Source organism: Petaurus breviceps, unplaced genomic scaffold, assembly GCF_028583685.1.
Source record: "Petaurus breviceps papuanus isolate PSGF00001 unplaced genomic scaffold, PetGlider_PUasm1.0 175, whole genome shotgun sequence".
Classification (NCBI taxonomy): Eukaryota; Metazoa; Chordata; class Mammalia; order Diprotodontia; family Petauridae; genus Petaurus; species Petaurus breviceps.
In genome coordinates this window covers 27,358,239-27,370,243 of record NW_027185764.1, presented here as the reverse complement: position 1 = coordinate 27,370,243, position 12,005 = coordinate 27,358,239, and the positions used below count along the sequence as shown (strand labels likewise).

At 36.3% G+C, this 12,005-nt stretch overlaps 1 protein-coding gene across 4 annotated transcripts; it reads right to left on the bottom strand.

Moving 5' to 3' along the window:
• Window positions 1–320: 320 nt before the first annotated feature.
• ANKRA2 (ankyrin repeat family A member 2) lies at window positions 321–12,003 on the bottom strand. Of its 4 annotated transcripts, none has more exons than XM_069084958.1 (9): window positions 11,815–12,003; window positions 9,457–9,846; window positions 6,875–7,033; window positions 5,541–5,606; window positions 4,053–4,150; window positions 3,155–3,280; window positions 2,673–2,739; window positions 2,504–2,584; window positions 327–736 (listed from the first exon to the last, which is right to left on the bottom strand). In XM_069084958.1, the coding sequence occupies exons 2-9, from the start codon at window positions 9,743–9,745 to the stop codon at window positions 630–632; spliced, it is 993 nt and encodes a 330-aa protein (XP_068941059.1). In that variant the 5' UTR covers window positions 9,746–9,846; window positions 11,815–12,003; the 3' UTR covers window positions 327–629. The 4 variants fall into 4 exon arrangements, with proteins under 4 accessions (XP_068941062.1, XP_068941059.1, XP_068941060.1 ...); XM_069084959.1 differs by lacking the exon at window positions 11,815–12,003 and adding an exon at window positions 11,687–11,768; XM_069084960.1 differs by lacking the exon at window positions 327–736 and adding an exon at window positions 1,607–1,717 and having other exon boundaries at window positions 11,815–12,002.
• Window positions 12,004–12,005: the final 2 nt, after the last annotated feature.

Sequence of the window (12,005 nt, the reverse complement as noted above, 5' to 3'; positions counted from 1 at the left end):
TTACTATTAATTACAAAAAAAAAAATAAGCTTTTGATTTGGTAGAACAACATTCTATTTTAAAATCTCTTCCAGCAAGGTATCTTTGATCTAGACATCACAACCATTCAAGATTCCTTGAAAAGTGTGATGAGAAACAACATTATTTAGTAATCCTAACTCAAGGATCACAAACACTGGGTGAGACATAAAACAGGAAGCCATGTGCTTGCCAGAGATGTCCATCACTGACTGTAAGGAGGAAGATACAGTTTGGATCCTGAGTTGGAGGGTGGTTCCCTGTGGATGCTGAGGTGTTCTGGATGCCCCTGCTGTGGATGACATTATGCTGGCTGCATCAAGTTCTGGAACACAGTGGAGCCTCCTTGAAGAGATGCTTAACCATTGAAGAGTGGACAGAGAGTATCTATTGTTCACCCAACTTCATGTCATACATAATATGTGCATTATATAGAATCTGTCCATCTGTATGTCCATATGAAACAGAGAGTACAAGGGAGAAGCCAGGCCCAGAATCAAGCAGGAGGAAGAGAGCAGGGATGCACAGCCTTCAGTGAATTGGAAAGCTCCCAAGCTTTCTTCAGAAACAAAGGTTCATGTTTTTAAGATCAATATGCTAAGAGTGCTATCTTAAGGTTGGGAGAAAAGGAACAAAAGTCTCTGTAGAAGCAAAGATGGTATCACAGAGAGAGCCATGGAGAGGCGCACAGTGGGAGTGAGCGGGCTGCCGTGAGGACCTATGATGAACAGGAATGAAAGCTGTCACTGGAGAAATGTATGACAGAAGAGGAGATGAGAGAGTCACATGGCAAGGACAAAGGGTGGCAGGCAGAGAGCCTGAGTGCTCCAATGATATGCTCAGGATGTCAGGAAAAATGAGGAAAGACTTCAGCACACTGGGTGGATCCCCAAATCAACTTATGGGAGGACATACACAAGAGTTACAGAGCAGACAGGGAGAGACTGCAATTTGCATTACTGGAGTAAACATTCAGATTGATAAGATTCAAGATCCATTTGCATATTAGAAAGTATATATTAAATTTACCTTAATTATATTCCTGTTCATCTAAAACAAGAATGTTTATAAATATTTTAAAATCACTAATAAAACAATTTAAACTGAAACCCTAAAGAAATTTCAAAATATATCTTAAATTTTTAAGGACAGCTATGCAAACAGACAAGTTATTTATAAGTGAACAGCATTCTGTAAACAATCACACTTTGTGCACTTTTAAAAAACGTTAACAACAAAATTGGTTTTCTATGGAAATTTACCTAGATTCCATATAAAGTCAATAGGTAAATGCAAGGGGGAAGAGAGGACTGGTTTGAATAAATTCTGGAAATGTAAAACTACTACACTTGATATGAAGACTTATGTAACTATGTTGACTACAAATGTTTACATGCAACAGAACATTAATTTACATTTTTAAATATACAGTAAAATACATTTACAAAGAAAACATCCATACCAAGCCTACTATAACCCAGTGAATTACTTAGAGGGAAATTTATTAAAATTTACTAAAAATCCGTAAATATTGTGACTGAGGTAAAGTTTTTAAAAGTAAACAAGTCTTTGTCACTTATTGGGACTAAAAAAAAAAAAAAAAGCAAATGTTTTTTACAGAACATTTCCTGTTGACCACAAGTCTATTCCTTGATATTTTGTAGAAGCCTCAACAAATGTGCCTCAATAACCTGTTGAACTAAAATAAAGAAACAATCAGGATCACTGTAACTGTAAACAGGCTGTATCACACTTAAGACATATGACCTCGTCCCTGAAAACACTGGTTTCCAAGCAGCAGTGCACTGTCCGAAGTATACAGCTTGGTAGATAAGGAAACTAGGCATTTGAAACCCAAGCCTGACTTTGACTATGTGACACAGCAAGGCTCCTGGACTTTTTGTGCTTGTTACCACAATACTGATCTACAGACCATGCCTCTAAAATAAGAACAACTTTTAAAGGAAAAAGAATTTTTCAGTGTATACTTATATAACCTGTTACAAGTGACATTCAGTTTTCGTATAGGTTAAATTTTCAAGAAAAGTACAATCTATATTCACACCAATAATCACCTTTGCAAAACTGAGACAGCCATTCTGACTAACAAAGGCATTATAAGGAATGATGAAAATAAAATTATAAAATATTTTTAAATACAATTTGTGCATGAAATGCTAAAAGCACCTTGTAAATAAAGAGGCACTTACATACTCTTATCTGCTAAGAAACTTAAGCTGGAAAAAGAGTAACATGAACTGAAAATGTATAGATTTCTTTTCTCTATACTCTTATTTTTTCTAATATTTCTATAAAGACATTTAATAGTAAATCATACTTATTCAAGTCAGAGTTTATGCCAGAAGTTGGGTGTTTTATGACAAAATCTTCTAGAATTTAGGCAGAATAAATATTGGTATGATGGTTTTTATTGCAAAACTTATAAGGTTTAGTCAAATCGGATGGAATTCTAAAGTATACTTACCACCTCTATAGCCCAAAGCAACAGATAAATCCATAGAATTATATCCAGAATCTGTTTCAATAGTTGGGTCTGCTCCATTTTCTAAATAATAATTTGTGAAAAAGGAAAAAAAGAAAGTTAATTTCACATGTGGTAATTTCTCACTAGTTCTGATTTTTATTTGACTTACCTAGCAGAATTTTTACACATTTCACATGATTTCCATGCACAGCATAAAGTAATGGTGTTCCTCCATTCTGAGTAAAAAAGGAAAGGGAAAAAAGTCAACCTAGAGCCATCTGATATTACTTTAGAAATATCTTTCAAAAACTGTTGATCTGAAAAGGGTCAATAAAATTTAGGAACCTAAAAGCAATTTAAAATAATTTAAATTACTTTCAATGACCCTCCAAAGTTTAAATAAAATTAATATGCAAAGACAAATAAATTTCAGTGTTTGGTAAAAGCAACGGGTCTCAGACTGAAGAGGAAGTCTATAACTTATAAAGTCTAACGTTCCAATTACTGTTATCACTATTAATAAACATCAAATAATTATCAAAAATGATATGATTCCATAAGACTTCCAAGGAAGAGGAAAGTGAAATATAAGTTACATAACATGCCCACAGCCTGAAAGTCAAAGGCGACAACTTGTCTTACCCAACTTACCCAATCATATTCATTAACATCTACTCCACAGTCGAGCAGCATTTTGACAATGTCTGTGTATCCTTTACTGGAGGCCAATGACAGGGCACTTTCTCGTCCTTTCCCCAAAATCTGTGGATCTGCACCCTATAAGAAAAAAATGGATAAAATGCCTTTTTAAGTTCCATCAAAAACTTTTAAGTCCTGATTGTTACTGTCATTATTACTTATTATCAGTAATAGTAAAAAGGATGACAAATAATAACAGGCATTTTCTTTACTTTAGTGAAATTACAGTATATATGCTTTTTGTACTCATAAGAGAATCTTATACATTTACGTTTTTCCCCTCTGTTTGTAATACTCCTTCCTCCTTCCATCTGCCCACCTACATCTTACCCACCCTCGAGAGTCTGCTCATCATTATCGAAAAATTTGTAAGGTTTAGCTAAACAGGATGCAATTCTATCACCTTTATCATTCTATTACCTTTTCCAGCTTATACAAAACTCTCCCTTCCTTCAACTCTGTTACATTTTTTACATGTAGAGGCAAGAAAAACTTCCTAAAACTAGAGCAAAGTAAAATAAGTTGCTTTTAAGAGCTGGTGGGTTCTCCACTACTGGAGTGCTGCAAGGAGAGGCGACAAGCATTTGTCAGTGTTCTTGTAGAGGGGACTGCTGTTCATACAGGTGGCTGGATTGGGATATTATGATTCTTTATTATCATATGTATTGGTGTGGACCCCTTGACTAGACTGCAAGCTCCCTGAGGTCAGGGATGATGTCTTACTTTTTTTTTCTCCATACCCATGGACTAAGCACAGTTTGGGATACATAATAAACATTTAATAATTACTGATGATTTAATCTGAAAGTTACTAATATAAAATAAAATTTGCAAAAAAAAATTTCCTTACATTCTGAAGCAGAAACTCTACTACTGCTATTTGCCCATGAGCAGCGGCCCACATTAGAGGAGTAAATCCTTCTTCATCTGTGTGGTTGATTACATTTTCTGTTCAAAAGAAAAATAATTTCACCGTCTTAACACAATTGCTTTATATTTGTCACTCTTTGTTTCATAAGTTGAATCAAGAAGTGACAAAAGATATCATTCAGAAAACATATGATAAGGAAAAGTGGTGAGCTGGTCATATAATGAAGATCAAGGAATAACAGACAGTATAAGTGTGGCCTTGGTATTCATGCAATGTTAAGACCTGGAGAAAGGTCTGGATTTTTATAGATACTCTATGGAAGATTTACTAAATATAATAATAAAGTGGGTGCTATATAAATGTCAGTTATCATTACTTATTGGAGGACATGGACAACAATCACAGAGGATAAGACAGTATGTAGATGGGTTATCATCTGTACCACTTAAATAATATGGCACTATTTGTTACAAAAGTCCTGCCATTCTAAAAGGGTAATATAAGTGAGGATTTCTATTTTAAGCTCAAATCTGATCCACAAAATCATCTTGAAAACCATTTGAATGCATTAAAATATGTCCAGTGTACAGCTGGCTTTGCTCACATGCCACAAATACTTAAAAAAAATAGAAATACTAGATAGATTATAAAATACTAGATAAAAAATGAGACTATTTTAGGAGGGGAGTTATTTTGTTACAGGCTCCATGTTAAATAACTTTAAAAATTTTTCCCATTCTTGCAATTTATTAAGATAGCACAATACAAACGCATAGTGAAAAATTTAGAACAGTATATTGGAAACCCACCTTGAAGCCACCCCCCCCATTCACCACCCCGCCCTCCAATCTGCTTACCCCCTAATCTGTTAGCTGTGCAGAACTCTACTGATTTTCACCTTCATTTTCGTGGCCTAGCAACATAGAATGTAATGGTAAAGTTAAAGTACATAATGTCTTTTCTCTAAATCCATGTCATGGATCGAGATCTAGTGTTTTCTTTTCTTTTCTTTTCTTTTTCTTTTTTTTTTAAGCAATCAGGGTTAAGTAACTTGCTCAAGGTTACATGGCCAGTTATTTCTGGGTGTGGTGCTGAGCGTCTGAGCCCGGGATTCGATCTCCAGGTCATCCCGACACTGGAGCCGGTGCTCTTACTCGCTGAGCCACCTGGCCGCCCCTAAGCAATTGGGGTTAAGTAACTTGCTCAAGGTTACATGGCCAGGTGTTTCTGGGTGGGTGCTAAGTGTCTGAGCCCGGGATTCGATCTCCAGGTCATCCTGACACTGGAGCCCGTGCTCTTACTCGCTGAGCCACCTGGCTGCCCGATCTAGTGTTTTCAATAACGTCAGTGGAGATTACTATGTAAAGCCAATCCTATTCAAAGGGACTTCTCTAATATACAATTATAAATATTAATTATTCCTTCTAAGTGAATAATGTGATTAAACAGACTACTTAGTTATCTCACCTTGTTCAATACGAGTGGCCAAATAGAGCATTTCTCCCTGAGCAGCCAATTGGTGAACAGATAAGGCTGAAACAACAGTATGAAATGTGTCATAGGTACATGACAAATATATTTTCCTTCAGTTCTCATTTTTATTTTCCTGACCTATAAAACCAAATACTACACTGCGTATACTACAGAGATAGTATTTAATTTGCAATGTAAAGTTACTTTGACATTAGCTAAGTGGCATTATTGAAATATACACCCAAAGGTGACTCAGGATACAATTTAAAGTCTTCCTCTGTAACAACAATACAAAGTGTCTGCTTTGTGGCTACTGTATGGAATACGATACAAACTTTCCTATCTCTTTATTTCAAGGTTCTGCCATTTTATTTCCCCTGGGTGATCTTATATTACTTTATCTCTTAATCAGATGAATTTGGAAGTTTATCATTTGAAATTGATGAGTTCAATTCTGTAATCAAAGTTACAATAAGAATATTTGAACTATAGCAACCTTCTGTTAACTGGTCCATATTTTTCAAGAAATGCATTACCTGGTTATTCTAAATACTTTATACCTGATATTCTCTCCTCTCTAGGTTTTCATGATACTCCTTTTCAGACTTCCTTGTTATATCATCATCCAGGACATATCCATTAACTGTGGGTGTCCCAAAAGGGTCTGCTATGGCCCTCTTTTCTTTTCCCTCTATACTACTTCACTTAGTGAATTTATCAGCTTCCATGGATTCTATTATAATCTTTATGCGATTGATTCTGAAGTTTCTTTTTCCAGTCTTTACCTCTCTGCTGACCTCTAGTTTGTATCTCCAGCTGCCTTTTAGATATCTTGAACCATACATCCTGTAGCCATCTTGAACTTAACATGTCCCAAACTAGTTATCTTTCTCCTCAAAGATTCCTCACCTTCCAAAACCCTCTGTTGAGGGTACCACTATCCAGTCACCCAGGTTCACATCCTAGGTGTCATCCTTAATTCCTCATTAGCTCTCGCCTCCCATATTCATTTAACCTTTGTATCACCTATCACATATGCCACTTCCTCTTCTGATTCTGTCATCGCCCGAGTTCAGGCTCTGAACCAAGGCCTCCCACCTTGGACTGGATTATTACAACAGTTTGCTGACTGGTCTCCCTGCCACACATCTCTCCTCAGCATAATCAATCCTCCCCAGAGCTGCCAAAGTGATCTTCCTAAAAAATAGCAATTTTTGCCCCATAGATCCATCCCTATCACCTCCGCAATCAAATATATTTGATATTACTTCAAAGTTAAATTTGTGAAATTGCTTTACTAGATAAATATACCATTGAGAAATACTTACAATTCACTAGCAGAGGGGTCGTCGAAACCTCATTTCCTCTGTGTTTGTTTGTTAAAGTAGTTGACTGTTTTATGGGTGAAAAATGTTTAGTTGTTGAAGGAGTGTAGACATGCCTTACTTGAATCCCAGGAGAAGGGGATGTATGGATATTGCATTCAGCTAAATCAAACAGGTTAAAACAGATGAAAAAAGTCTTTCAACAGCAGTGAGTTTATAACAATAGACATTCAACTGATACTAGTAGCTTGATTACTTAAATGGATAAAAAAAATTCAACTTCCTGTTTTATACACAAATTATTTATTATCAAAACATATATTTATTTCTTCAACCCATCACAATGAAAACTTCATAGGAATAGACTTATTTAACTACAAAGGAATTCAGTAATTTCTATTATTCCATGAATGCAGGCCTCATTAGATAAAATGGGTAGTTTTCCTGGATTCAGGAAGAGCTGGGCTGAAGACCTCTCTCTGACAGTTGCTATGTGACCAAGAACAAACTGTTTAACTTCTCAGTGCCCCAAGTAATTTTATAAAACTGTACACTGTTCATTTGCATTGCTGAAAGGAATTTTCATGCTAAGAGTTTTTCAAAGTGATGAAATCATAGGTCCCGAACAACCCTTACTCCCAAAAAGTATCGCTTATACAAAGACATATGCTTGCATACATACATATAAATGTATCTGTATATATACATGTAGAAATAAAATCACACACATGTATATAAATAAAACGTATACACACATACAAACATATAGATTCTTGTGTATATATTAAATTACTGACTTGAAAAAGCTGATGCATACTTAAATGGATTCATTTGAATCCCAGTTAGTAACCCCAAAGGTTTCTAAAAAATTATTATTGTTCTGATGTCAACTTTTCCCTAACAGAAGAAAAAAAGAAATATCCTTGGTCACAAAGATGAATCATAACTATTTTAAATTAAATGACCAAACAAATGTTAAATATAACAGAGTACATAAAAGCATTTTGATATTATTTCAAAGTTAAATTTATGAAGCTGCTTTATTAGTGAGTCAATATATCACTATATACAATATTTGTATATATAAGTATATACACAAATAAATATATAAACATATGTGCCTATTCAAAATTTTTCATTTTCCTACCAGTAACTTGTTCTTTAACAGTCTTTTTTTGGAGGAGGTAGAGGGTGGGAGAGAGAACAAATCATTCAAAAGGAATGACAGATGAATTAAAAACATTTATTAAGTTTTAAGTCTTAGCTGCCTGAAGTACTGAGAAGTTGGGTGACTTTTTCAGGGTCACAGGGCTACTATGTCAGAGGTGGTACCTGAATCCAGGTATGCTCCTAACTCTGAGGCTAGCCTTCTATCCACTACCCAAGCTATGAGTTATTTTCAAACATCTTTCAACATAAAGTTGGGAGATGAGTCAAAATGCTATTTTAATTTTAGCAATTACGGTCTTTTAAAAAAGAATGAAAACCCCTTGCCAGATCCACGGAGATGATTTCACTGTATCCTGAATCTTACTACCTAACCCACTATATTACAGTAATTAATTACCTATTCCTCAGCAATAGGTAAAACAATATTCTATAACATGTATGTGATTGGAGCGGCAATTTTTTTCTTGAGAAATTATGAAGCACTTAAATTATAAGCAACTACATATCAATTTGGTAGCACAGAATCTTTAATTCAATGGAAAATGACTGAGTGGCATGTATGTGTATGTGTGTGTGTGTATTCACAGAAGTTCTAAATGATCTTGCTCATGACTAGCAAGACTAGTTTCCTAACTTTCTTATTTCTGAGAAGCATCAAATGATGAGTGGAAAAGCAGATTTGTATTATTACTATTTTAAGCAATCGGGGTTAAGTAACTTGCTCAAGGTTACACGGCCAGGTGTTTCTGGGTGTGGTGTTAAGTGTTTGAGCCCAGATTCGATCCCTAGGTCATCCCAACACTGGGGCCGGAGCTCTTACTCGCTATGCTACCTGGCCACCCCAGATTTGTATTATTCAAGCAACTTATACAGCATTCTTAAGTTAATACAAGTTAAATATTTGCAGACTAGGGTGTATTAGTGAATAACTACAAACAGTATTAGGATTTTATTTTAATTTACTATTTTGGAACACTAGGGAAGTAACTAAAAGGGAGATCTGGCAAAGAATATTAAAATATGTAAGGTCCTGACAAGTAGCATTAACACACACATGCACAAGCGCACACACACGCACACATGTGCACACACACACACAACCTTTCATATCTGACCTAATGAATTTAATATTGGTTTCAGAATAGTTCTAGGAAATAAAGTGATATTAAAAGATGACCCAGGACCCCCTTCTCATTAAACACACACACACACACACACACACATACACATGCACATGTGTTTGTCCGCACATTTACATATACACATACTTAAACACATAAATATGCATACATACATACATACATACATATATACATATATATATATATATGTATATATATATGTGCGTAAAACAAATTTCACAATGGAAATGGAAAGACAAAACAAATGCAACAACTTATACCATAAATTTCAACCTTTAAATAGGACAGATGCCACCTCGAGGTCGGAATTAACTTGATCCTGAATATTTTTACTATCTTCTTCATTTAAAGACTTTACAAATCTAGAGCATACGTTCATATCAAATCTATTTGGCAAAATGAATTTCATCCCCATTGCACCACTCTGGGCTGGGCCTTCTTCAGGATTTGGGTCCAATGGGTGCTCTGCTTTAATATCTGTCATGTTGGATAGACTATAGCTGTTGTTGCATTCTTCCACAATCATTTGGGCTCCCACATCCAGATTTGCTGATAAGGCCATGGTTTTAATTTTAATAGCAATCCTTAAAATGTTTCTTCATGGTTTCTACTTGATTCAATGTTAAGATTAGACTATCCTTGGGATCTGGGTATTAGAGAAATCTGCAATAATAAAGAAAAATAATATTTAAACATTTGAGGTAAGTTTATTCGATTCAACAAATATTTATTAAGCACAGGGCACCACAGAAACACAAATATCAGAGGCAGTATGTTGAATAAGTCATTTTAACCAAATGCAAAAACCTGAATGTATTATATAGATATGCTTGACTGCTGCCAAATAGCATACAAAACAAGACAAATAAAAAATATAATTTACTTAATCTTTGACCTGAAATTTCTTATTTTTGGTATGCTCCAATTAAACAAGTAATATTAATTCAGCTTGTCATTAAAGAAAATATCACTAATTTACTTGTTTTATACTCAAATTTATTAAGTCACATGTAAAAATTAATTTCAAGCCAATAACCACTGGCTTCAAATGGCTTAAATTCTTGTCAAGGGGAGAAACAACCATCAATGCTTATAATGTATTAACAACTTGAGCAGTTGTCAGTTTCTATGGGCAATAAAGCTGTCTAAGAATAACCAAGTTCATATCTTTGCATGAGTCAACATCACTACAACATCAGGAATAAATACAACTCCCAAATTTGAATCTTTAGGGAAAGAGGCAAGTAAGGTGATCTGGAACAAAATTCTGAAGAAAAGATTGTTCACAAAGATCAGGATAATTCATTACCTTCAATTAATAAGAACCAGTGTTCAAAGTGTGCATCTTACAAATGAACTCTTTTAAAATTATTTTAATTTTTTTCTTTAGTTGTTTACACTAGGATGTCATAATTGGCACTGCCTCCTCGACTTTAATGTAAAGTCAACTGAAATGCTTTACTGCAGCTAAAATTACAAAAAAATAAAACAAAATAAAATACAAAATGTTTTAAGAGAAGCAGAGAGAAAAAGCAGTATCTTGTTTAATTTTCCTATATTTAGTGTAGACAAATACTACAAATTTTGAGAGCAGAATTTTATGATGGAGGAAATGTTAAAATTGTATTAAAAAAGGAAAATGGCTTAGATTTAGAGCAATGGCCACAGAAATCCTAGTCAAGGTTATACATTGTTTTCTAAGGTCAAATTCTGGCTGAAATTGATCATAAAGGATAAATAAATAGGAAACAAGGTTAGTATACTTTTTGAAAATAAATTACATGGTCTCTGAGGTCCTTTCAAGTTCTACATCTGTGATCCTAGGATACTGTACTATAGATGAATTATGGCCTGTCTTAGTAGTAAGAATTAGCAATAGAAATAATTATATGCTCACTGTATGAAATAGTTCACATTTATATAGTGTATCTCTTCCGTAGGCAAGGCAAGTATTATCATCTTCATTTTATGGATAGGGAAACTGGGGTTTGGTCCGGTGAAGTGGCTGTCCCACGGTTACACATCTAGTTAAGTGATCAGGATTTGAACTTATGTCTATCGCTCTTTTCAATTCAAATCAACCAGCATTAAGTGCCTACATGCAACTCTGTTACAAACAGGAAATCTACAAGACAAACTGAGGATAGTCTCAGAGATAATCTAAGATGAAGGAGGACTGGGAAAGGCTTCTCGAAGAAAGGGGGGTTTTAGCTGAGACTTGGAAGAAGCCAGAGGGATGGGAGGGGGTAGAGGATGGGGGAAGAGGATGGCAGAGGAAGGGGGGCTGGGGCTCGAGAAGCTGGAAGGGGCAAGGGTTGGAGGAGGACTGAAGAACAGCAGGGGAGAGAGGGGCATGAGCATGGCAGGAGTGCGAGGGTGTAGGAGGATGGCAGAGGAGGGAGGGGGCAGGGGCGCGAGGGATGGGACTGAGCCTCCGATAGGCCTTTCCTTTCCGGCTCTCCTCCCCTGCCCTGCTGTGCTCCGGGAGCCCGCCATCCTTCACCTGCTGCCCCGTCCCGCCGCCGCCGCCGCCGCCGCTGCCTCCCGGACCCGTTTGTTGTGGCTGATGCGTCACTTCCTAGTCCTTCCCCGCGGCCCCTGACCTTAGGAAAGCGGGGTTTTCCATCTTACCTTCCGAACCACTGGACAATTTGTCTTCTCCTCTAAGTCGACCCTCGTTTTCGGTCCGAGGCCAGGGACTTGAAAGCCCTTCGAGGGGGAAGCCCTCAGTCCCCTACCAGCTTCCTCTAGCTTCCCTTCGCCATCCTCTCCCAGCCCACTCCGCCTCCCCTCCCCCGCGTTCTAGGCCACGCCCCCCTACG